General features: G+C 39.4%; 1 protein-coding gene across 3 annotated transcripts in view; it reads left to right on the forward strand.

Moving 5' to 3' along the window:
• Positions 1-9607: 9607 nt before the first annotated feature.
• mRpL3 (mitochondrial ribosomal protein L3) overlaps positions 9608-27059 on the forward strand; it is a 53357-nt gene continuing 35905 nt past the window's right edge. For 2 of the 3 annotated variants that reach the window (XR_011899899.1, XM_072300541.1), the window contains exon 1: positions 9608-9809. Coding sequence is in view for 2 of the 3 variants with exons in the window: in XM_072300541.1 (XP_072156642.1) it covers positions 9736-9809 (74 nt within the window). In the remaining variant the exon portion in view is untranslated. The remainder of the gene's footprint in view (positions 9810-27059) is intronic. The other variant, XM_072300538.1, reaches the window with a different exon arrangement.

A 27059-nucleotide genomic window follows, 5' to 3' on the forward strand; every position in this document is an offset into this window, starting at 1 on the left:
ATTTCCAAATAAAGTACCTATCTATCGATCTATCTAATTCTAAAAGTGTCACTCACAATCCCGGTGACGATGACCACCACAAAGATTTAGGCTCAGAGCACTATTGATTTGAGGAAATCATTCAGTAATATTATACCCAACGAGGAGAATGAAACTTGGACATGAAAACTAGTACTACGTCTAATAACCGTTATTCGAAGACGATGGAGATATAATTTTAGAGCTTATGGAAACAGACTCACTGAGGATCACACAAGTTCACCTTTGGAGTTCTGAGTTTACATACTGAAGAGATTACGAAATGGCATTTCGTCCTGCAAAGATACTGAGTACTTAACACACTTCTGTTTGTAAGAATTGAAAGCACTATTGAATATTGATTGAGAAATTCAGAAATATTATACTGTTTAAACTTGATTGGCCGTGATCCGTGGTCATTGATCATTGTGATCCTTGGGATGGAGGTTAGGCAGCAATATTTACGCCTTTGGGTTTTCTTTGAGATTTCAGAAACCCAAAATAATAATCACACAAAATACGGTTCAAAAGGAAATCAAAAGCGTTGAAAATATGAGAAACACCTAAAGAAAACACGTCACGTACTCACTCTCACTCATAGAAATCTCTCATTACACTGAGAAGACGTCGTAAAGAGGGAACCTGGAAAGTGGAAAATACTCCGGAACTTTTATTAAATTTATCATCAAATTGGCAGCGTTTAAGGGCAACATTGCCAGTCAAACAAAACATTGTTTATATTTTGGCCTTTTATACTCTCTCACTGCCGATGTTTCAAGTTTGATAAAATATCCATGCGCGATTTGGTTTGGGGAAATACCGTTTGGGGAAGTAGCTGCCCTCATTTTTGACAGATACTCTATCACTGGATCTGGATGGCGGGGAGGATCTTGATATTACTAATCTCTACTAACTATTTTTATAGTATGACAGCACTGTAGCTGTACTATGTTCAATTTATTGATGCGTATTCAACAATACAAACTGGTAATGAATAGTGATGATGTGTTTGAGTGGATTTGTACGGTGCGAATTATCTTTCTGTGTCAAGTAGGTACTGTAAATGAATTACCTGGGGTGAGATACGGCAAATATGATTGGTGTGTCCGGCAAGGTATAGACACCAGTCATAGAGAAAAAAAAGGAGGTGTTTGCATTTCGGGCATCTTGGAATATTTTGATGACTTGATGACGTAGGTGGGTACAGCTGGGTACAGGGACGTCCCCTTCACACTGTACCCACCTACGTCATCAAGTCATCAAAATATTCCAAGATGCCCGAAATGCAAACACCTCCTTTTTTTTCTCTATAGACGCTATTAGTGCCACGTCACAGTCGGTATCGATTGTATCGAACTGGATCCAAACAATCAAACATAACCTCATCTTGACACCCTCCCTCCCAGAATTTCACTGTCAAAAGCCAAGAAACTGGAGTGGCATAGGAGTGGCCTAAATCATGGTGGCCCTCGTGGGTATTTTCACCTTTCTGAAACTGCTTTATCCCGTCAACTTAACAATGCGGGAACGTTCCGCGATTAAAAGAGCTGTCTCTAACACAACTTTTTTCTCAAACTGAGCGAATTATCTCTGAAATTCTTTAGTTTCATATTGAATAGTAAGGTTATGTTTGATTGTTTGGATCCAGTTCGATACAATCGATACCGACTGTGACGTGGCACTAATAGAGTCTATGGACACCAGTAACCAGTGTTAAGGTAAAATGTGGGACCTTGATGAAAGAGAGCTCTGCAACCCAGCAAGAACCAATTTTGGTACGGCACTGAACGATTCGCCAGAAGATAAATTGAAGGCGAAATAAAAATTATCACACTAAACACAGAATACTAGCACACTTGTTCCTTCTTTTAGTTCATATGACACGATCAAAATGATTGCAATAAACTTGAAATTCACCGTGCGAGCTTGTGAGCTTTTGACTATGATGAAGAAGGCGTTTGAGTTTAGCAGAGATTCACTCTTGGCCCGGAAGGCTAGACTTACAGAAAATCCTGCCGCAGATCATCAGTAAGCGGGAGCGTGACACCGATGCGCGTATGCTCTCAGCTCTGGTGGAGAAAGAGAGAACTTCAATTGCACTTATGTATTAGCAATTTTAACTCTCCTTCCAACTTACCGCCATGGCTCCGTGGCACAGCGCTCGCCTCCGGGCCGGAAGGTTCGCGGTTCGCGCCCCAGCTTGGTAATATTTTGACGTCATTAAATTACACATTATGTCATAAATGCCGCGAGTGGCCGTAAAGAAATACTTTTTTCCATAAAATAAGAGTGAGGCGTGCATTTTTGCGCACGTAATTGAAAAGGGCTCCTCTTGCAGAGAAACCTCTGGACCTAGGGTGTAAGGCCCTAATCTTACGTAGACCGTCCAATAATTTTTTTTAGAGGAAAAAGCAGACTCCGAAGACAGAAATAAATGTAACATTAGTGGGCAGTATAAACAAATAAATGTAAGTATGCCTTTACAAAGGGGCCGTCCGCAAATTACGTACCTAATGCACTTACAGGGAGCCGGGAGGGGGTCCAGAGGTGCCTTACCTATGCCTATACGTAAGCCAAACGCAAAAATTTTGTTTCTTCCAAATTCCGTTAATTTAAAGACTTACTAGTCCAAATTTCGTTTTTTAGACGTTTAATGTTTTTCGGTTAAAATGTAATTTTACTGAACTTTTTGAATTAAAAAACTGCATGTTATTTTTTCAATACAACTGCTATTTTTCATGATCTCCTACCAGCGATTAGTAATGTTTAAAACAATACCGATTTGTTTCAACACCATTTTTTTATTAAATTATGCATTTAAACGATAGAAGAGGGGGGGGGGGGGTCATAAAAATTGGAAAAATTGCCTTTCGTAATTTATGGACGGCCCCAAAGAGTAATTTTGAAATTTCCTATTAGTATTTTTTGTATTCCTTATACGCCTACGGTCGTTTTACTTCGAATTCCGTACCCCATAAATAAAAGAAGAGCAATTGTGCAGATTTTTCTTTTACATAAAGGGACGTTTCACTTTAAAAGATTCCGTCTTGGTCCGCAGGAGTTTCTGTCAGCCCTTCCTTCAGAGCTCAGGGGCTGAATCTCTGCCTGAGGCGAGGACTGACAGAAAATCCTTCTCCGGGTGCGGAGTGCCTAGAGTCTGCAGAAAGGGAACATCGATGCTCCCGACTGCGCACCAGACAGTTTGCGATGGAAATTCGGCAGGATTTTTTGTAAGTCCTGCCTTCGGAATTCAGGAGTGAATCTCTGCTGAACACTCGACTCGATGAAGAACGGACACATAACCTAAAATGTCAACAAACCTGTTGTTGTTTGTTGCTGCGGCGGGCAATTAATTTTAAATGACCGACCGAATGAAAAAGCTTGTTGTCCGGCCGGTCGGATACAGTACTTTCTCCGTCGATTCGCGATAGAATTGCATATTTTTGGGCTTGAATGAAAGAAGAGAGTCTGATCTTCAGACTGAAATCCTTGGATTTTGAAATTAAGTGTTCTAATTCTTTAAATTTACCGTCAACTGAGAGGATCGTCGGCCAAGGGCCGAGATTTCTTATGGGGAAACAGTACTTTCTCAACCACAACACCTTGCATTTTGATGATCAAAGGCTCAAAATATTCGCAATACTCTAATCTACAGAGTGAAATTTTTCGATTTTGAAATAAAGGCTCAGATCCTTCAAAATTCAGTTTTGACTGCAGAAATTTGACGAAAAACGGACAACGACGGTGGCGTCCCCTGGGCGGAGAAATTTATAAACAAAAAAACTGAAGATCCACCTTAAGGTCCACTTTCACCGTGTATGTGGGGCTATACTCTCTCAATATAGGTACTCTAACCAGACCCAAAACCAGACAAACCAGACCATGCGAATGAACGAGTAGCAAAGGTCGACATCGGCAATGGTCGATTCGTGGCGAACGGTCAGAGGTCGATTCGCGAACGGTCATACGTCGATGCTCGAACGCACCGAACCAATCGAACCTAGTTCACCATCAAGACCAATCCACACAGGTCAGTTATTGCGCAGCTTTTTTGAAATCCACTCCCCCGCCCGGCCCTAACTCGCAACACTCATTGTGACGTACTATTGAGTGCACCCATAAGAAATACATTGCAAGCACTCAATAGTACGTCACTGCGCAGTAGAGTACCAAAACTCGTCCACCGGAATGACTGACCTGTGTGGATTGGTCTTGTTCACCATTGTGCATTTTCATTTTATTGTTCTCCCAGTGATCAACTGGAGAGAACTTTCCTTTCACCCTGGGCCGTTTAATCAATGTAAAATCTCGAAAAATCTCGATCGCTAGTGAGATTTTCCTCTGTTCTCTTGTAAAAAATCGCTTGAAAAAGCGATTTTTTGTATGTGTGAGTGCGCTCCCATAAGATCTGATGTAACCGCTTATCGTATTAGTGTGTATTTTACAGGGGTTTTTCGAGACTACCGATAGTCGCTGTTCGATACGTCGATACGTCGATTCAATTCTAAACCTACCAACCCTTTCCTACAAAATACCCTGTTCCTTCTGAGTTTCCTTAACTTTGCCTTCTTTAACTCCGTTTCTAAATAAACTGTATTAATTATCTGAAGTTCTTTATATCTTAAAGCTTCAATTTCCAATATGAATTTCCTAACTTTTTCACCATTTTCCTTATAAAACAAAATCAATTTACGTATGTACTTTTTACCCTTGTGTTTAGCGCTTGTTTCATCGTTGCCTACAAGACCAATCCACACAGGTCAGTCATTGCGCAGCTTTTTTGAAATCCACTCCCCCGCCCGGCCCTAACTCGCAGCACTCATTGTGACGTACTATTGAGTGCACCCATAAGAAATACATTGCAAGCACTCAATATAGAGTACCTTTATAGCGAGAGTATGGACAGATCGCTTGATGGAGAGCTTAGGGCCCAAAAGTGCAGCCACCCTTCTGAGCAACTTCTAATACACGAAATTTCACTACCAGCCTACAGATTTCAATTCTAACCAAGATGGCCAAGAATGTACATAAATGAGCGTTCTTTCGCAAAAATAAGTAAAATTATGCAAAAAGTAAGCCAATCACATGCTTTATGAACGACGGTTCGTAACAATTGTCTTTGTAAATCACTCTGGACATTTGAAACTCATAGGTTGGCTGCATTTCTGGGCCCTAACTTTATTCGCGGAGGCATCGGTGAAGGCCTGATGAATTTTCGGAGTTTCACATCTGTCTATACTCTCGCTATACAGGTACTCTAACTCAATAGTACGTCACTGCGCAGTAGAGTACCAAAACTCGTCCACCGGAATGACTGACCTGTGTGGATTGGTCTTGGTTGCCTACGAGAATTTGTGCGTCAGCTTTGATACAATGGCGGATTGTTTACGTTCATTTTATAGTTGAGCATTTTCCAATTTTTTCCTTTAAATCTCTTCAAAAAAGTCCCAAAATGACTTAGCACTCTTTAAATAAGTAATTCACCCCTTCAACTGAACATTGATGGTACTTTGGATGGTTCCACCTTTTGCAGTGAGAGAAACTGAATTGCCGAGTTTCTGAGCTGGCTATGGCTGGCTCCTTGGTTTGTCCGTGTCCTTCGGTTTGATTTGTGATTTGTGCAACTTCCTTAATGGATAATCTTACTTATCAAAATACTCTTTGACTGTGCGTGGAGTGTAATTTTGTCTTGAGTCTTGACAGCATTAGCACCATGTGAATCAAAATTTCAATCAACTCCATTTTTGCCGCAGGGTAGGGATCCTTTAGCTATCCTACCGCTGTCAGAGTGCTGTCGAGAAACTAATCACAACTGTCGGTATGTTCTGTTGAGCAGTTATGTAAATATAAAACGGTTGTATTTGTTGGTCAATTTCTTTTGTATGTGAACAATAACTGAATGTCCAGAATTCCAAACATCTGACTGTATCTCAAGTATATGTCGGAAATATTTATCAAGGTCAGAGTTTGTGAATCCTTGGCAGCAGTTAATGAATTTCCCCTAAGTAACAACTTCGCTCAACAAAGTTTGGTAAGTAAGTACAGCTCAGATCCACCATCGTACACATATAATTACATATTAGTTTAAAATCAGTGCGAGTAATGTTTTGAGGGTAAAGTGTTCTCTATTCTCCAACATTTATTAGCAGGGGTGCGAATTGCGCGGAGGCTGAGAGGTACTTGTTATTTTTCTAGATTTTTTAGATTTGCAATTTTTGTGGAATACTTACTGTGACTTTGGCACACATTCTAAAATTAACAAGAAATTCCACAAAAGTTTGATCAGCGCGTTGTGCTGACCTTCTTGCGAGAACCTAGCCCGAAGCTGAAAATTGCAGAGGCATGAAACAATGTTCACTTTGGTATGTGAGATTTCCTTATAAACTTGGCATCCTCATATTTGTCCGACTTTTACCAAAATAATCTTGAAATTATCTCTCCCATCACCACAAAGCAACAAAATTAGCATAAACATTCTTGACAAGAGGTGGCATAGTATCCAGAGACCCCTACTAATGATGCTCCTCTGGCAGACCATTCTAAACTACATACTCATATCAACAGCTCTTGCTGACAACAACCTGCTACCTTTATCAACTTAATCTAAAGTTTAGAATAATAGATAAGCCGCCAACTAATGTACTATCATTTCCATGCAAACAGTCAACCTTGTATTTCTTGAGGAATGATAAATACAGTTTTTACTATGCCTTAGAGTTCTTACCATAATTCTTACCATTTGGAGTCAGGAAATAAAAATAATTGCTTCATTGTTTGCATTTTTATTGGCCAACTAAGTTCACAGTGGAACTTTCGTCTACTTGGTGTTAATGAAGGTAAATATTTATTCTTCTCTTATTTGGATGAGAATTACCTAGGTACATCAAATAGGTATGACATACTGTGACACTGGGTGCCGCTACTAGGTATACTCTACTTATATTTCAACGATACTGGAAAAATTCATAACTCAGGTAAGGGCGTTATCTTGCAAGCTACAGAGCTAGTAATTTTAGTCATATTTCGATCCTTTGAGATTCTTTCATCATTCAGAAATAAAAAACTAAATTCAGCTGGAACAGGCACATTTCTAGGAAGGAATGTGACGGATCATTTATATCTAATTTATATCTCATCGTCATCTCACTTATCAAACAATGCTTCTCGTCCTCATCTTGTTCTAATCTTGTTGAGAGCAGGCGAAGATTTGAAATGCGCGCTACAGATTCGGTAGTCGCCTGGCAAAAGTGGTACCCGCCTGACGTCACAAAACTTCAAGATGGCAACAAAAATCAAACTGGGACAATAATCAAAGAAAAGGACTGTGGTGGTTACAAAGGAATACCTAAATGATCATTCATTTTTTCGAACCCTTATAATTTAAAAAAATTAATTTGAAGTGAAGTACGTATTTGGAGACTTTACACTTTACTGGGAGAACATCCAATGCCCAGCATGAGCATTGGAAACGTCATTCGTGAACTCAAAATGACCGACTTGTTTTACTTTTCATTTTATCGTTTGTTGCAAATGGAGCATTATGTATAGGCTGCTTGTCTTTGCCGTGGACGACACTAAAGACCTCTAAGTTTAAGTAGCTCTCTTAGCAGAACGAGAGCCATAATGGATCAGGAAATTCCATCAATGGTTGTAAATTAAACTAAATTTATGCTTTGTTTCTGACCCTTAAAGTAGATACCTAAGTAAACAGGTCTCGATTTTTAATTTGACCTCGACTGATGAGCAATAAAATCCTAGCGTCACCATTGTCTTCCTTTTCTTCATCAGAGAAAGGCTATGTCCAATAATAGACTTAATTGAAAATGAACTTTGGAGAAACGTTCTCCTCTTAATTTTGCACCATGATTTGAAGAGAAAGGTCTTCAGGATTTTTCCATTCTGATACTTGGAGGGAATTTAAGTTTTTTTAATATCTTTTCTAATAAGACCCAGCTGGGGCGCTAAGTGGCTTTTTTTATTTATTTTTATCTTTTAATGTGATTAGACATACACATCAATGGTGAACCTAGAAAAATTTCCATTGTGCAAGGAATATGGATTGATAGCATCTCAGAATCGGTGCATTACATGCAATTTTTCTTCATGTACTGATCCGTTATGCTTCAAAATAGTAAAAAATTTAAGAACATCTGAAATGATGCAACTGCAGATAGGATTGTGGTTAAGTGATGTCACCTTCATTATGCATCCCCTTAAAATGGAAGGATTTATAAAATGAACTTCAAATTTCTTCAATGAAAGTGAAAAACTCTTATGAAGTTGCGTGTAAAAATCAATGTCTCATTTCTGTGTTTTCAGAAACAAGTCGCGGTGAAAATGCCTAATTTTTTTTTTAATTTCATGGAAAATAAACTTGATTTTTCTCGTCTTTGAAAGTATCATATCCTACCGCGATGTGCAAAAAGAATGCTCGATAGGTACCTATGTCATAACTTTTTCCATGTTTGAATTAAAATGTTCCGATTAGGACTAGTGTGAGAAGTTCCAGTTGTACTTCTTTGAGGCTGGGCCTCAGCCGGCTCTTTCACTTTTGCAGTCAAGTATACTAGTATACTTAGTGTTTCATCCTCTTATCTTTTTGTGTTCGTCTTTTCAGCACCCTGTCTCTCTTTAGTAGGGAGCCGAGGCACCCTTCTATGACTCAGTCTTGTCACGTTACAGTATGAGGAACTGCGCAAAAGCAGATTGAAGCAAAGGAAACTGTGTCGGTAGTAAATTCTAGGTATCCTACATGAATGTATTTATTTCCAAGTAACTCCTGTGGGTAACAAAACGTTGGCTTCCACATCAAGAATAAAGTTGTCAAAGTAGAGGCTTGAAAGCAACTTACAATGAAGTAGATGTAAAGACCTGTGATATTATAGCGTATTAAAGGTCATAAGGAACTTTACCATCGAAGAAATCTTCAGTCATGGCGACTATGACCATGGAGCAGAGACGTTTCCCTCGCTGTATGAGAAAATCTGCCATTAAAGTTTTTCAAGAACAAGAAAAGCTACAGTTTCATCTGCATTTTTCATCAACTTGGTTCTCAAGAAACCTTCAATGATCAGACGCAATGATATGCTCCTTTGGCGTGGTAGCGAGTGGAGATAATCTATGAACTGCTGAAAGACTACTTTTTCCTCAAAAAGTGGATTTTTCCACCTACCTTCACGAAAGTCGTAGAATGTCCACTCAATTAGGGCTCAGACTGAAAAATAAATTAATTAATCAATTTAAACTGACTCAAAAACACTTCCGGATTGAACAGCTTCGATTAACTTCCCACCGTTCCGACAATGAACAGCAGTGGCTAGGCAAGAAATTACTACTAACAGACACACTGCCAAAAAAATAATTTATCCGACGACATGCGAAAATTTATTCAGTGAAAAATATTAGACATTCTTGACTATTAAATAGGTAGATGTACTATCACTATTACTAATGTCCTCAAAAGGGGTTAGTTTAATGAGAAACAATAACAAACTCTCCGAACTCGCCCCGGCGAATGTTCATGACATTCGCGGCAGTTCGCGGAACCATTCGAGCATTCGACCCGTTCGCTTCGAGTCGACGACTGCCCTTTTTTCGAATTCGACTTCTGCCGATGTCGACGATTGATGATTGAACTCCGCTCCATGCGAATGCGAATGCGAGACTGTACTTACCTTTTTCCGCCCCGTCTTTTTTAAAATTTCTCAGTCATCAGTCATGAATTTTTTAAAAAATGTGTGCAATTCATTGATTAAGCCTGTACTTCCTGTGAACTCCAGTCATCAATTAAAGTAAGTTTCCAAAACTGCTTTCTTACCAAACCAAACATAAAGTGCTCTCTGTTCGTAATCTGTTATGGATGATTTGAAATAATTTAATCTGATCATGCACTGCACAATAATTTCTCAATATGACATTCTCACAAAAAAGATTATTGAGATCTATCTTCGGGTCCAGCGTGCCCGAACGCAACGGACTTATCATTGCACTCCAATCTGTTGACATGCTTAGCAGCACTGCATTAGTATTTTGTTTTGAAACTTTTCGAAGCTATGATAGAGGTGTCGTTTGATGAGTTGGCAATTCTTTCTATTCTGTGTGCAAGCAACTGTGATGCAGTCGTCCATTAGGTCTCAGGGATTGACTACACTCATAATCTGTGCCTACGGCCAATCTTCAAGTGCTATACTACAATTGCATCGCAGTTGCTCGCAAGCAGAAATCGGAATGCAACCAAGTGCAAACTTAGCCAAGGCACTCCTGAGAGTTGCATTGTCGGAATAAACTTACCCGATGCTGTCAAGTTTCTCTGTTCACCCAACAAGATAGAAACTGTAGATTGATGGTGGCCTACCCAAAAAAATTGCACACATGGAGCGGTCGTTCGATAGGCAGGCGGGGAGTGGAAATGGCCAATCTCTTTGTCATAACATCAAATACACGGGATCTCATGGGAGTTTTTACAATAAATGATTTAGCATTGAAATTTCCATTGTAAACTCACTTGATGAATGGCTAAGAATCTGGACACAGATTTTCTATCAAACGGATCTAAATTTGATACAAGTCCGTATTCAGCAATAGTGCCACAAGAAGTCATAGAAACCAACCATCTTCGTTCTAACCTAATTGTTGCTCCTGGTTTGTCACATATTTCATCGTAGGGGTAGAATAGGATCCCCCTATCAATAGTCTCTAGATCGTTATGTTCACCAAACGCAACTCAGTGGCACCGTAAGTGCTGTGAACAAATGATAGACATCTCTTCCCTTCCTGTTGTCAATTTTCTTTACTAAAAAGTACTTTCATTCTCAGGACATAAATTCTTGGGTCACTATTCCTTGCTCTCCATGTATAAGTCTCTACCTTTCACATTTGCAGCTGAAAATCAGCATATATTGTAATAATTTTTAAATCCTTAGAAATTTATCAGCAATGGAATTTTATCAAATCATATGGAGTGAAAGAAATATATCAGCAATGGAACTTTATCAAATCATATGGAGAGAAAAGTCAATTGTACAATGTTTATAAGAGGAGGAGCTGCTGCCGGAAGCAATGGATAGCCCTGTGTGTCAAAAATGCGGTGGAGCAATGAAGATTTACGAACGTATGGACAGAGGGAAAGAATGGATGATATAAGTTGAAAGAAAGGTTGTCAAACTTCCCGATCTATACGAACGAACAACGGGTTTGTTTTACTACATTGACAGAGACGGACTCCCAACAATGGGCTGTCATTAGCTCAGATCCTTAAAATTATCTTTCCATGGTCTTTACAAATGCCATGAAGTACAGCTCATTTGCTCACCAGAAGCGGGGCACACACTCAGCGATTTGTATAATCTTTGTCAGGAGGTTCCTGTGCACTAGTGTCCCTATATACTGAGAGTCAAGACATTATATATGTTTATGCAAGGCTCTAAACCTAACTTCAATCGAAACCTGTGTCCGAAATTTGTGTTTGAAACCTTATTTTACACTAGAGACTAGGTTTTCGCATTTCGCCTAAACGAAACGGAGGTTGAAATTCGACTTCAAATGTGATTTCCAGGTGGGCGATCGGCAACATGGCGTATTTGTTATCACAATGTTCGTAAACAGCTAGTATTTTTCCCACGATTTTGCTGCAATTTTGCCATTATTTAACATTTTTTATATTCATAATTTTAGTAATTGTTTAAACTGTAAAAAAATGATTAAACATCCACTGTCATTTTTCCAACTATTCCTCAGAAAGTCAGTAAAGGCTTTTCTAGTGAGGATGAAGCCTCCGCTTATATATTGTGGAACATACACGGGATATAAGAGTAATAATACAGGTGATCCAAAAGTCCCTTCCACCCCCTTTCACTTTTTACCTAATTGAGGTAAAGATTTGAAACTTGGGGGATAATCCTAGGTCAAAAGGAGCTACTTTTTGGCCCCCCTAAAATTTTCAGGGGGGCCCCCGACTTTTAATTTTCAAATGGGAAGACCCCCTTTGTGATAGCTCGTTCGAAAGAGCAAAAAAAAAAAAACTTTTCGCGCAAACCCGAAGTCAATATCTTAAACCGTTTAAAAATGGCGGCCGGTTAAAGTTCAAAATGCTCGAAATTTCACACCGGTTATTTGTCTATGGATTTGCGCGGAAATCGGTATGTACCTAGTGGTATTTTGACACGAGAAAAACGAATTTGACGTAAGATTTTCTAAAAATCCGGAATTTCCATAATGGCGCCGGTTACAGTTCAAAATGACCGAAAATTGATTGTTTTAGAAATCTAAGTTCAAATTAGTTTATCTTATGCCAAAATACTCTCAAATTCCAAGTCTTCGGCAAATTCATCTGGAAAAAACCGAGGTGACAATTTTCGGCCATTTTAAACTTTAACCGGCGGCCATTTTGGAAATTTCGGTTTTTTTGAAAATCTAACGTCAGATTCGGTTTTCTTGCGTCAAAATACCACTATATGCCGATTTTCGCGCAAATCCATCATAACCTGTGTGAATTTTCGGCCATTTTGAACTTTAACCGGCCGCCATTTTGAAACGGTTTAAGATATTGACTTCGGGTTTGCGCGAAAAGTTTTCTTTTTTTATGCTCTTTCGAACGAGCTGTTGAGGTTTAATGAAATTAAGAATATAACGCAAGATTTTGCAAACCTGTATCAGTTCATGTATTATATTACTTATGACGTATGGTCAACTGAGCCTGAGACTCAGCGATAAGATGAAGCTCCCTGTCTAGTTCAAAATTTCTCCTGTACTCAGTCCTCTTCAGCACTTGTACGCACGATGTCATAAACTAAGCCTTATTATCATCGATATATACTCTGTACTATCTAACGAGGTGTTATTTTTTAATAATCCATAATACCTTAACAGGTTATGGGCCCAGAGTGAACGTGACCATCATGTGAAAAACAATCGTGCCGAAAAATCACGAGAACGACGAAAATTTTAGTCAAAAATTACGGGCGACATAGTGCCAACGGGCGACAAAGTGCCAACGGGCAACAAAGAGCCAATTTCGGGCAACATAGTGCCAACTAATTCGACGAAAAATTTAACGTTCGTTTTTGTGATAAAAATTTCGGGCAACAAAGTTTTCGGCCAACGAAATTTTTCGGTCAACACAGTGACAACTAAATTGAAATTTTTTGGTCAACACAGTGACAACTAAATTGAACTTTTCGGTCAACACAGTGACAACTAAATTGAACTTTTCGGTCAACACAGTGACAACTAAATCGAAGTTTACGTGAAACTAAATTTCCTGAAGAAATACTGTATTTTCTGGGCAAAATCGGTGCCAATCAATTTATCGGTGCGCATCAATACGCAAAACAAAAATGTCTGAATCGCACGAGTATCAGTTATTAGACATGCGGGCCGTGGATAAACTCAAAGGAAAATCAAACTATGAACTTTGGAAGTTTCAAGTGCAAATCCTTCTGGAAGAAAAGGGCGCGCTGAAAATCGCAACTGGAGAGGACCCTAAACCTGCAGCAACTGACAGACCAGATGACACAAAGTCACAGGAAGCCTGGACAAAGAAGGACGTCATCGGTAAAAGGATCATCTTTACAACACTCGAGAAGACCATCATGCCATCCATCATGTCGTGCAACTCCTCAGCTGAAATGTGGGTTCGTTTGAAAAATTTGTATGGTAGGAACCAAGAGGAACAAAAGCAAGAGTTAATCAGAGAATTTTTCAGCATTAAATTTGAAAGAGGCACGCCTATGACTCAACATGTGAGTAAAATTCAAAATATCTTTGCTCAACTTAAAGCTGTTGATCAAACAGTTAGTGATGAGATGCTCATGTCAAAAATTTTAACTACACTCCCGGAAAGTATGGAAAGCTTTGTAACATCATGGGATGTATTGTCCATTAATGAGAAAACGGTCGAGAGATTAGTCTCCAAACTTCTTTTGGCGGAGGAAAGATTAAAAACATCGAGTGAGTCTGGCGTGGCTTTTTCAACTAGTTCATCCTTAAGCTGTTATCGGTGCCATCAAGTCGGGCATTTAAAACGCAATTGTACAACAGTGTTAAAATGTGAAAATTGTGGTAAAGGTCACCTGACCCAATACTGCAGAAACAAGAAAGGTGAAAATAGTACTAGTACTTGTAGTATTTGTAATAAGGGAAACCATTCAACTGAAAAATGTTGGCATAATAAGGCCAATCAAAAAGGTAATGCAAAGAAAAATAAGCAAAACTCCAAGGGCGAAAAAGGGGTAGCATTTTCTCTTAATAAAATAAAGACCGATGGTGTGGAGTCTGATGAGTGGATTGTTGATAGCGGGGCCACGAGCCATCTCACGAATAATCTAACTGACTTGAGTGACGTAAAGAATGCTAACATCGAAATCGGTGTTGCGAAGAAGGGTAATAGTCTAAACATAACAAAAATTGGCCAAGTGTGCGCCGATGAGTGTTCGCTAACAAAAGTTCTATTCTCAGACGAAGCAGCAGGGAATCTTTTGTCAGTGAAGGCAATAACTGAAAAAGGTGGAACAGTTCTTTTTACAGAAAATGAAGTGTTAATCTCCAAAGATAACGTTGAAGTTCTTAAAGGAGAAAAAGGAGATAACGGGTTATATACAATAAAATTGCATCCTAAAATCATCGATAAAGCTCTTTCAGCAAATGTTGTAAATGATGCATGGATGTGGCATAAGCGATTGGGGCATATAGGTGCTCAAAATATGTGTAAACTTTTAAAATTGAGCGAAGGAATGAATTTACAGAAACAGCAGGTAATTGAAACTATTAAAAATTGTGAAGTCTGTATTCTCGCGAAGCAGACCAGATTACCATTTGAAAATGATAGGCATAAGGCTAGCCGACCTCTTGAAATAATTCACAGTGATGTGTGCTATGTAAGCCCACCAACCTGGGACAATAAACAGTACTTTGTAACTTTTGAGGATGATTTTTCAGGTTTTGTCCAAATTTACTTGCTTGGTGCAAAAAGTGAAGTGAGCGAGTGTGCCAAGGAATATGTGGCTGAAGTTGAGGCAAAGTTCAACTTGAAAATATCTAAACTTAGAAGTGACAATGGCGGAGAGTACGAAAGTACCGAATTTAAAAAGTGGTGTAAAAATAGAGGTATTGTACTTGACAGAAGTACTCCATACACGCCTCAGTTAAACGGTACCGCTGAACGCCTGAATAGAACAATGGGCCTGTTGCAAACTTTTGCTAGACCAAAAATAAGAAGTGTTTCTTGTAGATAATGCCTCAAAAATCACGATGAGCGCATCGGCAAAGTCTGAAATGCACTCATAACTTCACAATCTGCGTAAGAAATTTGCGTTTTTTTAAGCTTCCCGCTTCAAAAACGATACTACGGCATAGGTGAACATTTTGTTAGAGGAATCGCTCCATCGTCGGCGATATTCATCATGGCCGACGCTTGCACGCAGTTCCGCGCGTAATTCAAGGAGAGTTCAAGGTCAATCAATTCGGGCGTGGAAAATATGAACGTTAACACACCGATTGTTATCTGGTCTAATCCAGTTCAGGTGTTATCTCGTCCCATCAAACGTGTTTTGGCGAATTGGCGTCGGCTATGATGATTATTGCCGACGATGGAACGACTCCTCTTACAAAATGTTCACCTGTGCCGTAGTATCGTTTTTGAAGCGGGGAGCTCAAAAAACCGCAAATTTCTTACGCAGATTGTAAAGTTATGAGTGCATTTCAGAGTTTGCCGATGCGCTCATCGTGATTTTTGAGGCATTATCTACAAGAAACAACTCTTAGTTTTGCTCTAGCAAAAGTTTGCAACAGGCCCATTTTGGACAAGGCCAGAGCAATGATTCTAGAATCAAAACTTGATAAAGAAATGTGGGGCGAGGCAGTTTTGGCTGCAACTTATGTTCTTAATAGAAGCCCTAAAGCAAACAAAGAAACTACTCCTTTTGAGTTGTGGTTTAACAGAAAACCAAATTTGAAAAATTTAAGAATTTTTGGCTCAACTGCATATGCAAAAATTTTAACCAGATCAGGTAAATTTGAAGAGAGAAGTGAAAAGCTAATTTTTGTTGGCTATTGTCAAAATGGGTACAGACTCTGGGACAAAGAAAAACGTGAAATTGTGTTGAGAAGAGATGTGAAGTTCATTGAAACTAATTCCCACGCCGCGGAGGATGATTATTCATCCATTATTAGTGAGCAAGACGAAAAGGACGACGCAATCTCGAACGAAAATTCTGAGCGTGAGTCAGAGCATACGGGAAGAGGCAAATCGCCAAGTGTTCAGGAATCGGATTTCGATGGGAACCAAAGCGAGAGCGAGTTGGATGATAAAGACAGCGAGTCGAGTGAGTGGCTACCGGAGTCGGATGATGATGACGAAGACCCGAGCGCTCCAGAAAATCCATCAGGGGACCGTCGCTATCCTGACCGCCCGCGACAACCGCCCGTCCGATATCCAGAGCAAGCAAGTTTGGCTGATCGCGTCATTCCTGGGTGCTCGGGTTCACCTGACCCTCAAACCTACAATGAGGCATTAGCTTCTCCAGAACAGCATAAGTGGCAAGCTGCCATTAATGCTGAAACAGCAGCGTTGAAAGATAATAAAACTTGGGTTTTAGTCAACAAGAATGAAGCTAAAACTTCAAAAATTCTCTCAAGTAAATGGGTGTTTAGAACCAAAGAGGATGGTACTAAAAAGGCCAGACTCGTAGTACGGGGATTTGAGCAAGGAGACATTGATTACGGGGAAATATTCAGCCCTGTTGCCAGCATTAGTTCTATTAGAACACTTTTGGTGTTAGCCGTTGAGCGTGATATGAACATCGCCAAATTTGATATTAAATCAGCTTTTATTAACGCGGAGCTTCAAGAAAGTGTTTTTATGTACATTCCGCAAGGCTTTGAAAAATTTGAAGGTAAAATATGTAAACTGAATAAAGCACTTTATGGACTTAAACAATCACCTCAGGCATGGAACACAACTTTGACTCAGCATTTGGTAAAACAAGGGTTTAAACAGTTGAAAACTGATAGTTGTATTTTTAAGAACAAAACAAATACTGTGTTTATATCTATTCATGTTGATGACGGATTAGTTGTCTTTAAATGTAAAACTGAGCTTGACAAGTTGATAAATTTGTTAGGTAAAGACTTTGATATCAAAACAGAGGTGAATCCAACTGACTATCTTGGTATTGAGATTAAGAGAGGGGTGAGTTACATCAAAATATCTCAAAGTAAATACACTGATAACGTGTTGAAAACTTTTAACATGTATGATGCAAAAAGTGTCGAAACTCCAATGATTCCTGAAAATGTGTCTGGTAATATTTTTGAAACTGGAGAAAATCAAATTGAGGTGATCAATTTTCCGTATAGGAAAGCTGTAGGGTCACTTTTGTACCTAAGTAATAAAACTCGACCTGATATAGCATTTGCGACAAACGTCGTGAGTAGGCATCTTGACAATCCGGATAAAAGTGATGTAATTAAGGTTAAAAGGATTTTACGGTACCTTAAAGGTACAATGTCTGATGGAATAATTTTTGAAAAGAGTGGTACTTTAAACTTAAACGCGTATTCTGATGCCGATTATGGCGGGGACTTAGACACAAGAAGGAGCACCACAGGGTACGTCATTTTTATTGGAAATTCCCCTGTGTGCTGGTCATCTCGTAGGCAACATTTAGTTGCCACTTCCAGTGCAGAATCTGAACTAATGGCTGCATTTGATTGCGTGAAAACACTTGCTTATATGAGAAATCTCATGCTAGAATTAATTGATGAATATAAAGAAAATATTCTGTATGTAAATCATAACCGACTATTCATCGATAATCAAAGTACTATTAAACTGATCAAAAATGGGGTAAATGGTAAGAGATCAAAACACATGGACATAAGATTTCATTTCATTAAAGAGAAAGTCGAGAGAAACAAAGTGGAAATCAAATATATCAGCACAGATCGTCAAATTGCTGATATTCTTACAAAACCTTTGCAGAAGATCAAGTTCAATTTTCATAAGCAAAATCTGGCATTAAGGGGGTGTGTTGAGGTTTAATGAAATTAAGAATATAACGCAAGATTTTGCAAACCTGTATCAGTTCATGTATTATATTACTTATGACGTATGGTCAACTGAGCCTGAGACTCAGCGATAAGATGAAGCTCCCTGTCTAGTTCAAAATTTCTCCTGTACTCAGTCCTCTTCAGCACTTGTACGCACGATGTCATAAACTAAGCCTTATTATCATCGATATATACTCTGTACTATCTAACGAGGTGTTATTTTTTAATAATCCATAATACCTTAACACGAGCTATCACAAAGGGGGTCTTCCCATTTGAAAATTAAAAAGTTGGGGGCCGTTGCCCCCCCCCCCCCCAAGGGGGGGCCTTTGACATAGGAATATTCCCCAAGTTTCAAATCTTTACCTCAATTAGGTAAAAAGTTAGAGGGGGTGGAAGGGACTTTTGGATCGCCCTGTATATTATTGAAACAATTCATAGTGGAAAAATGTTGTTTTGCTTGTGAAAAAGGGGCAAACAGGAAATTCAAGTTCAATCGAAAATATGATGCGCTTAAACAGCGCCAAAATCGGAAAGTTTGATTTCCCGCGAAAGTCGGGTTACAGCGCCCGCATAAACCCAACGGAGGAAACTCCCATTACAAACTCGGGTCTCGTGAAACCTCGGCTTCGAGCCTCGCATAAACGTAGCTAATGTGAATCCATTTCTGATTGGTTCCCGTATTTTAGGCCTTCACAGCGTCACAAACGAGAATAAAAATTACATTTTCTCCGATTGCAAAGATTATAATCTGGAATGGACCAGGGAATTACGGGTTCGGCAAGGAACAAACGGAATGAATAAGAGAAGGAACTGAGAAAGGAATTTGAGAATAAGGCGATCAAAGATTACAAAAAACGTTCAATTTCTGTGATCTTTATTCTCGGTTGTGACCTAATGAGGGGGCGTTGTCTTGACTCTCAGTAGCTTCGTTTATGCGAGGCTCGAAACCGAGGTTTCACGAAACTCGACTTTGTAATGCGAGTTTCTTTCGTTGGGTTTATGCGGGCGCTGTAACCCGACTTTCGCGGGAAATCAAACTTTCCAATTTTGCCGCTGTTTATGCGCATCATATTTTCGATTGAACTTGAATTTCATGTTTGCCCCTTTTTCACAAGCTTCCAGAAGCTATCGCGACGGATTCGTCCTACAGAGTTTCGAAGCCCCTTGCTCCGTAGGCAATTTTCTTACAGTCCCTGCGGTAAAAATTTTCAACTCAGCAAGGAGCTTCGAAAATCTGAAACTTTTTCGAAGCTCTGTTGCGTCGAAATGACGCGTTTCAGGAAAATTTTGTGCAGTGACTATAGGCCCTGATTTTTCGCGCTCCTTCACGTGGCCCGAGAAAAAATGGATCATTCAAGCTCATTGAAAAATGAACGATCCGGATCATTCAATTTGAATGAGTTTTTCGTCAGCTCATTCAAATTTGAATGATCCAGATCGTTCACTTGATCATTGAATTTTAATGCGCCCGAATGAGCTTGAATGATCCTGATCATTGAATTTCAATGAGCTTGAATGATCCGGATCATTGGATTTGAACGAGCTTGAATGATCCGGATCATTGGATTTCAACGAGCTTGAATGATCCGGATCATTGGATTTCAACGAGCTTGAATGATCCGGATCATTGGATTTCAACGAGCTTGAATGATCCGGATCATTGGATTTCAACGAGCTTGAATGATCCGGATCATTGGATTTCAACGAGCTTGAATGATCCGGATCATTGGATTCCAACGAGCTTGAATGATCCGGATCGTTGAATTTCAACGAGCTTGAATGATCCGGATCTTGGATTCCAACGAGTTTGAATGATCCTGATCGTTGAATTTCAACGAGCTTGAATGATCCTGATCGCTGAATTTCAACGAGCTTGAATGATCCTGATCGTTGAATCCCAACTAGCTTGAATGATCCTGATCGTTGAATCCCAGCCAGCTTGAATTCTCCTGATCGTTGATTTCCAGTGAGTCAAGGTCTCGGTCTGATGAGAATCTATTATAAAAAGATTGTAAATAGTATAGAAGCAAAAGTACATGGGTATCCATTCTCACTTTGCAGTTTTTTTTCAACAGAAAAATGAAGGGGAAAAAACCAAAAAAACATATGATGATAGGAAAAGTTAAGAAAACACAGACTCACCAGAAGTTTATCCAATTCCTCCAGAAGTAAGCTCATCCTCCGCCCTATTACAGCAACAGTGTGAATGTAGGTACTATAATAAAAGTAGTTTGAAGGTGAAAATGTTTGCTACAAACCATCTCCCACACGCTGTCAAGAATTCAAACCACACAACAGTCATTGTGGGAGAGGCTCGTAGCTTTGCCGCCGAGTTGCAGAGCTGCTGCGGGGATTCTTTCCATCGACAACTGAAAAATTTAACTAAAATGGAACATATTAAATTAACAGCATAACCAGAAAAATGTTGAATTGAAGAATTAACCGCGCGTTTAGAATTGCATAAGCGATGTCGCTGTTTTACTCTGATTTAAAAGAAAGAAACAAGCAAAAATTACATTGGGATACAGAGGTATAAAATTGGCTTTGTCTCTGAAATAATTAATTTACCTTCGATTGTGCTTTGAAGTGAAATAAGGCAATAGTACTTACAATTTTGTGCTTGCGTGTTTGTTCAAATGAAGCGTTATCGATGGAGAAAATATTGAAGTAAAATTGTGTCCTCGGAACACAAAGCAGTGCATTTGATGGCTGGAGCACAACTCACAGGTACAAGGTAAGTTTATACTGATAACTTGTTAAACAGTCCAGCGAAAAAACAATAAATACATAGAATTCTAAAGCAACACAGACGAAAAATCTGAGCGGCGACACGCTAATGATACGCAGGCAGCAAGACTGATCAGACCAAGTGGCGAATACCGCGACCCCTCGGCCTTTACAGGTTCGGGGGTGGAATTTCCATCTTCCTTGGCTCAACGGTCATCTTCTTTTGTTTTCTTCACGCAGCAAACGAGTGGTGGGAGGCGGGGAAGTAACGGCGTTGCCACATTGCTGAAATATTTTCCCATCCTCCTGTCTTAAGGATTGCTATGATTATGTCAATTTCTCGTCTCTTTTTTTTATATTATCATGTAAGGCTCGTTTTTTTTACTGTCATAAGGCTAATCTTAAGAATTTTCAGAAAAGCTAGTGAGAGAGGCCCTACTTTCCTCGAAAATTGAAATCCTCTGTTCTGTAATTTCTCTTCTATGTCGCTTTAAATTCTATTTATTGTTTTTTCCCTTGACCGTTTAACAAGTTATCAGTATGATGTTACCTTATACCTGTGAGTTGTGCTCCAGTCATCAAATGCACTACTTTATGGTCCGAGGACACAATTTTACTTCAATAAAATTCTCTCCATCGATGACACTTCATTTGAACAAACACTCAAGCACAAATTTGTAATTACCTACTGCCTTGTATCACTTCAAAGCACAATCTAAGGTAAATTAATTATTTCAGAGACAAAGCCAATTTTATACCCCTGTATCCCAATATAATTTTTGCTGGTATCTTTCTTTTAAATCAGAGTAACAGCGACATCGCTCATGCAATTCTAAACGCGCGGTTTATTCTTCAATTCAACATTTTTTTTGGTTATGCTGTTATTTTTATATGTTTCTTTCTAGTTAAATTCTTCAGTTGTCGATGGAAAGTATCCCTGCAGCATTGCCGTGCTAAGGAAGAACGCCGGATGAACATCCGAGAGTTGCCAAATTTCCCTTGATAAAGCATGTATTTTTGAAAATATTCATGTATTTTTTTTTCTAGAAAAGTTCAGATATTTTAGATTAAATTGCGTACAAAATTGTCTAAAAATTTTGGAAAGTAATATTCGCAATTTTCCCAGTAAATTTGGTTTTTATCGGAGGAAACTTAGCAACGTCTGAAGGCTAATATGGCGTTCTTTCTTAGCACGGCAGAGCAGCTTTGCAACTCGGTGGCAAAGCTACGAGCCTCTCCCATCATGACTGTTTTGTGGTTTGAATTCTTGACAGCATGTGGGAGATAGTTTGTAGCAAAAATATCTACTTTTATTGAAGGTACATTCACACTGTTACTCTAATAGAGCGGATGATGAGCTTACTTCAAAAGGAATTGGATGAAATTTCTGGCGAGTCAGTGTTTTTGAACTTTTCCCTTATTCCTTCATTTTTCTGTCGAAGAAAAACTGCGAAGTGAAAATGGCTACCCATGTGCATTTGCGTCTATACTTCTTACAATTTCTTTATAATAGATTCTCATCAGACCGATACTTGAATATCCGAATCTGCTGAAGTGATCATATCATTGTGGTAGGTCCCAGAGTTTGACCCGATTGAGTATTTATTAAAGTTACATAGCAAAATTATATTAATGTAGAATAGTGGGAGGTAAAAATTATCCAAGTGACCCAATCAGACGCTGGCATAGTAGTGGCTTATTCAACTTTAATAATCTGGATCGTTGACCTAATAAGCTTGAATGAGCTAGCATGTTGGGCCGTTCAATTTTAATGCTCTTAATGATTCAGCTACGATAAGCCTGATCATTGGCCCAATGAGTTTGAATAAGCCGATTAATTGAATCATTCAAATTGAATGATCCTGATCATACAAGTTGAACGATCCAACAAGTCGGCACATTCAAATTGAACGATCCAACAAGTTGGCACATTCAAGTTGAATGATCCAATGGGCCAGCGTATTCAAGCGCATTGGGTCAAAGATCCGGATCGTTCGACTTGAACGATCCGGATCATTCAAGTTGAATGATCCAACGAGTCAGCGCATTCAAGCTCATTCGGGATCATTGATGCTCATTGAAGAATCATTCAAACTCATTCAGGATCATTGAAAATCGAACGATCCTGAATGAGCTTGAACGATCCATTTTTTCTCGGGGGTGTAATCTGTTTGTCCAAATATCATCTACCAAAAAAGTTATCGCAATTTTAAAATTCAGGAATGCTAGTTACGTCATTTCCCGAAGACGTGTGTCCTTGAAAACACGAAGAATGAATCTTGCGCTCACAAATACCTCCGTACACCAAGTTTCAGCCACTCGTGACAAAATAACGCGGAGTTACATCGAAAGAAAAAAAATGGCAACCTCGGAAGTGCATAGCTCACTTATAAAGCGTTTTCGAGCACATGTGAATAGGAAGAAATAGTTATATTGAGAGCCGAAAAATTGATCCTGAAAGTTAAGTACGTTTTTTTCCGGACACCATATATACGGGTGATCTAGACCACCCGTCCACTATCTTTTTCTCGAAAACGGCGGAGAATTGAGCTTCGGGACCAAAATTTCATAGGGTAAATCGACCCCAAAGAATCGAATGAAAATATTTTCAGCCCCCCAAAATGGCCCCTGGGGGGGGGGGTTTGGGGGGGAGCCCCCCGTTTCTCGCAATTTACAAGTGGGAAGGGTATGTTTTGACTTTGGATTCGGAATCTACGGTAAAAAATAAGAACATTTTGTTTTATGCTTTTTTTCCCTAAACCCCCATTTTTTGGAGTTATGGGGCATTTTTGGGGCAATTTTCAATTCTACGCTGAAAGCGGCCAAATCATCCAAATTTCAAAATCTAAAAATCTCCTGAGAGGAGAGGTCAATACCTTTTTATTGATGTGCCACATGACCCCTGTTGCTCCAAAATTTTGGGGGCCACGACCCCCCAAAATTTTGGGGTTTTGGAGGGCCATGAGTCGAAAATGTCGAAAGGCAAGGGTATGTTTTGACTTCAGATTTGGATTCTACGCGAAAAGTTACGTAGAATTGATATGGCGCATGGCCTGTTTGCTCAAATTTTTTTTACCCCTTATTTTGTCCAAAAATGCACGGCTTCTTATAGGGAAATGGGGTTCTTCAGTAATTTTGAGCAAACAGGCCATGCGCCACATCAATTGTACGTAACTTTTCGTGTAGAATCCAAATCTGAAGTCAAAACATACCCTTGCCTTTCGACATTTTCGACTCATGGCCCTCCAAAGCCCCAAAAATTTTGGGGGGTCGTGGCCCCCAAAATTTTGGAGCAACAGGGGTTATGTGGCACACCAATAAAAAGGTATTGACCTCTCCTCTCAGGAGATTTTTAGATTTTGAAATTTGGATGATTTGGCCGCTTTCAGCGTAGAATTGAAAATTGCCCCAAAAATGCCCCATAACTCCAAAAAATGGGGGTCTAGGGAAAAAGTGCATAGAACAAAATGTTCTTATTTTTTACCGTAGATTCCGAATCCAAAGTCAAAACATACCCTTCCCATTTGTAAATTGCGAGAAACGGGGGGCTCCCCCCCCCCAACCCCCCCAAGGGGCCATTTTGGGGGGCTAAAAATATTTTCATTCGATTCTTTGGGGTCGATTTTCCCCATGAAAGTTTTGGTCCCGAAGCTCAATTCTCCGCCGTTTTTGAGAAAATGATAGTGGACGGGTGGTCTGGATCACCCTGTATATAAGAAAATTGGGATCTAACGAACCTTTGCGACGGTTTTTTCCGGAACTATCGATACGATCAAAACGAAACTAAGCATGGTACCACTGCTACGAGGTCTACATCAAGTTTCATTTTTGGTGAAAATCGGCCCATCTCTTAGTTCAGTAACGTCAAGGTCACTGGGGGATGACTTTTCGAACTCGTCCGATCTTAGTCGGTCATATTTCAAAAAACTCCTCTCGTCGTGGCCTTCAAAACAACCTATATTCACCCACCCTCTGAAACCGCCCTTTATCCTGAAAATCTCAAGTTCAAGGTGGACGATTTTCCGACGTGTTACGCTCATTAGGCGCAACTGTTTTCATAGAAACAATTAGTCGAAATCTACCTTTCGTTTCCACTGTGGCTGGAAAGCGGTTTTTGTCTTTATTTTATAATATTGTCCTCCCAAATTTTTTAAAACTCCATGAAAATGTGTTGTAAATGTAATGAATTTTCATAAAAAAGCCCTCAAATTGTCAGGAAAGGAATTATCTTTTTAAAAGGGCAGAGTTTGGGAAGAAAAACTGTAATATATTAAAATTTCTTCCCGCCAATGTCTTTATTTCCCTGGTGGATTTTTGTATAGGATACATTCAATTTTTTAGGGGTTACATTGATATAAGTTGTAAAAAATCCGTTTTGGTGCTGGAGGAACTCGTATTTCTTTCAAAATGAACCCATACCAAAATGGGTACCGAGTCTAGAGGGAATGGGTGAGGTAGAGAGATATGAGGGGCGTTCAATAAGTAAGTATCCCCCCCTCTCTAAAATCAATTTCTGTTTTCAATGCAATTTACACACTGAACACCATTTACAAATTATATTTGCTAAAATGTAAAAAATGCATGTAACAGGTGTAATTTTCTTCTTTCTTTTGAAATCTTTGGGCAAGCAGTGCTTGCCTTGCTTATCCGGACCGCACGCCACTGATCCCCCCTCTCTAAAATCGATAGGAATGGACCAATTTTAAAAAACTTGGGCTCAAAATCTTCCTTAGGATATACTGAGTTCAACAAAACAAATTGCAACAAAATCGAACCATGTGCGGCCGAACGCGAGCCGTTTGAACGCGCCGAGGTGCACGCCGCTCCCGCCGAATCCGCGGAGATTTGAAGTCCGCAACAAGAGAAGAGCTTCTCTGCCAACGCTTCAGTCGTTCATCACTGACGAAAAATCCAAGAAGTTTTTGTAGAATAAGGTGCTTACCTCACCTCTCCACATAACCAGCTCGATCCAAGCAGGCCTGAGACTGATTGTGAGACTAAGAGAGCAGCTTTTGGATACCGCGCCTGTAGAAGTCTTTCAATTGGCTGGGGATGAAAGTGTTGACGGCTTGTTTGACCTCTTCCACTGATTCAAAATGAGTTCCCCCGAGTTCAGATTATAGAAAGGGGAATAAATGGTGGTCTTTTTTGCCATTTATTACCGTATCTAGTATCTGAACGCGGGGGAGTTCATTTTGAATCAGTGGAAGAGGTCAAACAAGCCGTCAACACTTTCATACCCAGCCAGTTGAAAGACTTCTACAGGCGCGGTATCCAAAAGCTGTTCTCTTAGTCTCGCAATCAGTCTCAGGCCTGCTTGGATCGAGCTGGTTATGTGGAGAGGTGACTTGTGAGATAAACACCTTATTCTACAAAAACTTCTTTGATTTTTCGTCAGTGATGAACGACTGAAGCGTTGCACTATGATCTGGGGGCGCCGAATTGTTGCCATAAATCAGGAAATGGTCAGATTATCATGAAATTTGGTGTGCTCGTGTTTTTAGGGTCGCTGAATTCAAATTTGACCTTAGTGTTACAAAATTCTCAAATCCAAGATGGCGGCGGACTCTAAAAACTAAAAAATTAGAAAAAAATTCAAACTATGATTCGGATGCCATTTTAAATGACAGTTTAGTGCTTTGAAGGTTGCCAGACTACACTTAGCTAACTCAGTTTTGCAAAAATGACGCGTTTACCAGAGCAAAAGGCTTAAAAACGAGTATTTTACCCCAGAAAAGATAAGGCATTATCGTAATTGAATAAAGTTAGCATTATGTTTTTTAGTCTATTGGTCCTGACTAGAGCATGATATACTATATCAGCATGAGCATGATATATGAAATCTTATGGGGGGGGGGGGGTTATGAAGCCTAGGTATAGTGTCCCCTCCCTGAACAAAAATTTTCTTCCAAAAATGTTCATTTCTGGCGGTTTTTTTTTTTTTTTTTTAATTGCCTAACTCTTTGATCGCCAGACCCTGCTACGAAAAGTTTCGGGATATATTTTAGAATACTTAAGAATTAATAGCGTTGACATTCTTATATTTCTTGGAAACAGTTCAACCATTTTGCGCTGATTTTTATGGTTACAAATGTTATTATAAATGTTTTAGGTGGAATGATAAACTTGAACCATTTCAAAAAGTAAATACAAGAAAACGGAACTAAAATTTCTATTAAGGTCAAATATCCATGCTTGAATTCCTTTCCCCATCAGTCCCTTCCCAACAATAAGCTCCCAGTAATATGGCTTGCGATCATCAAGCT

The sequence above is a fragment of the Bemisia tabaci genome, chromosome 1, assembly GCF_918797505.1.
Source record: "Bemisia tabaci chromosome 1, PGI_BMITA_v3".
NCBI lineage: Eukaryota > Metazoa > Arthropoda > Insecta > Hemiptera > Aleyrodidae > Bemisia > Bemisia tabaci.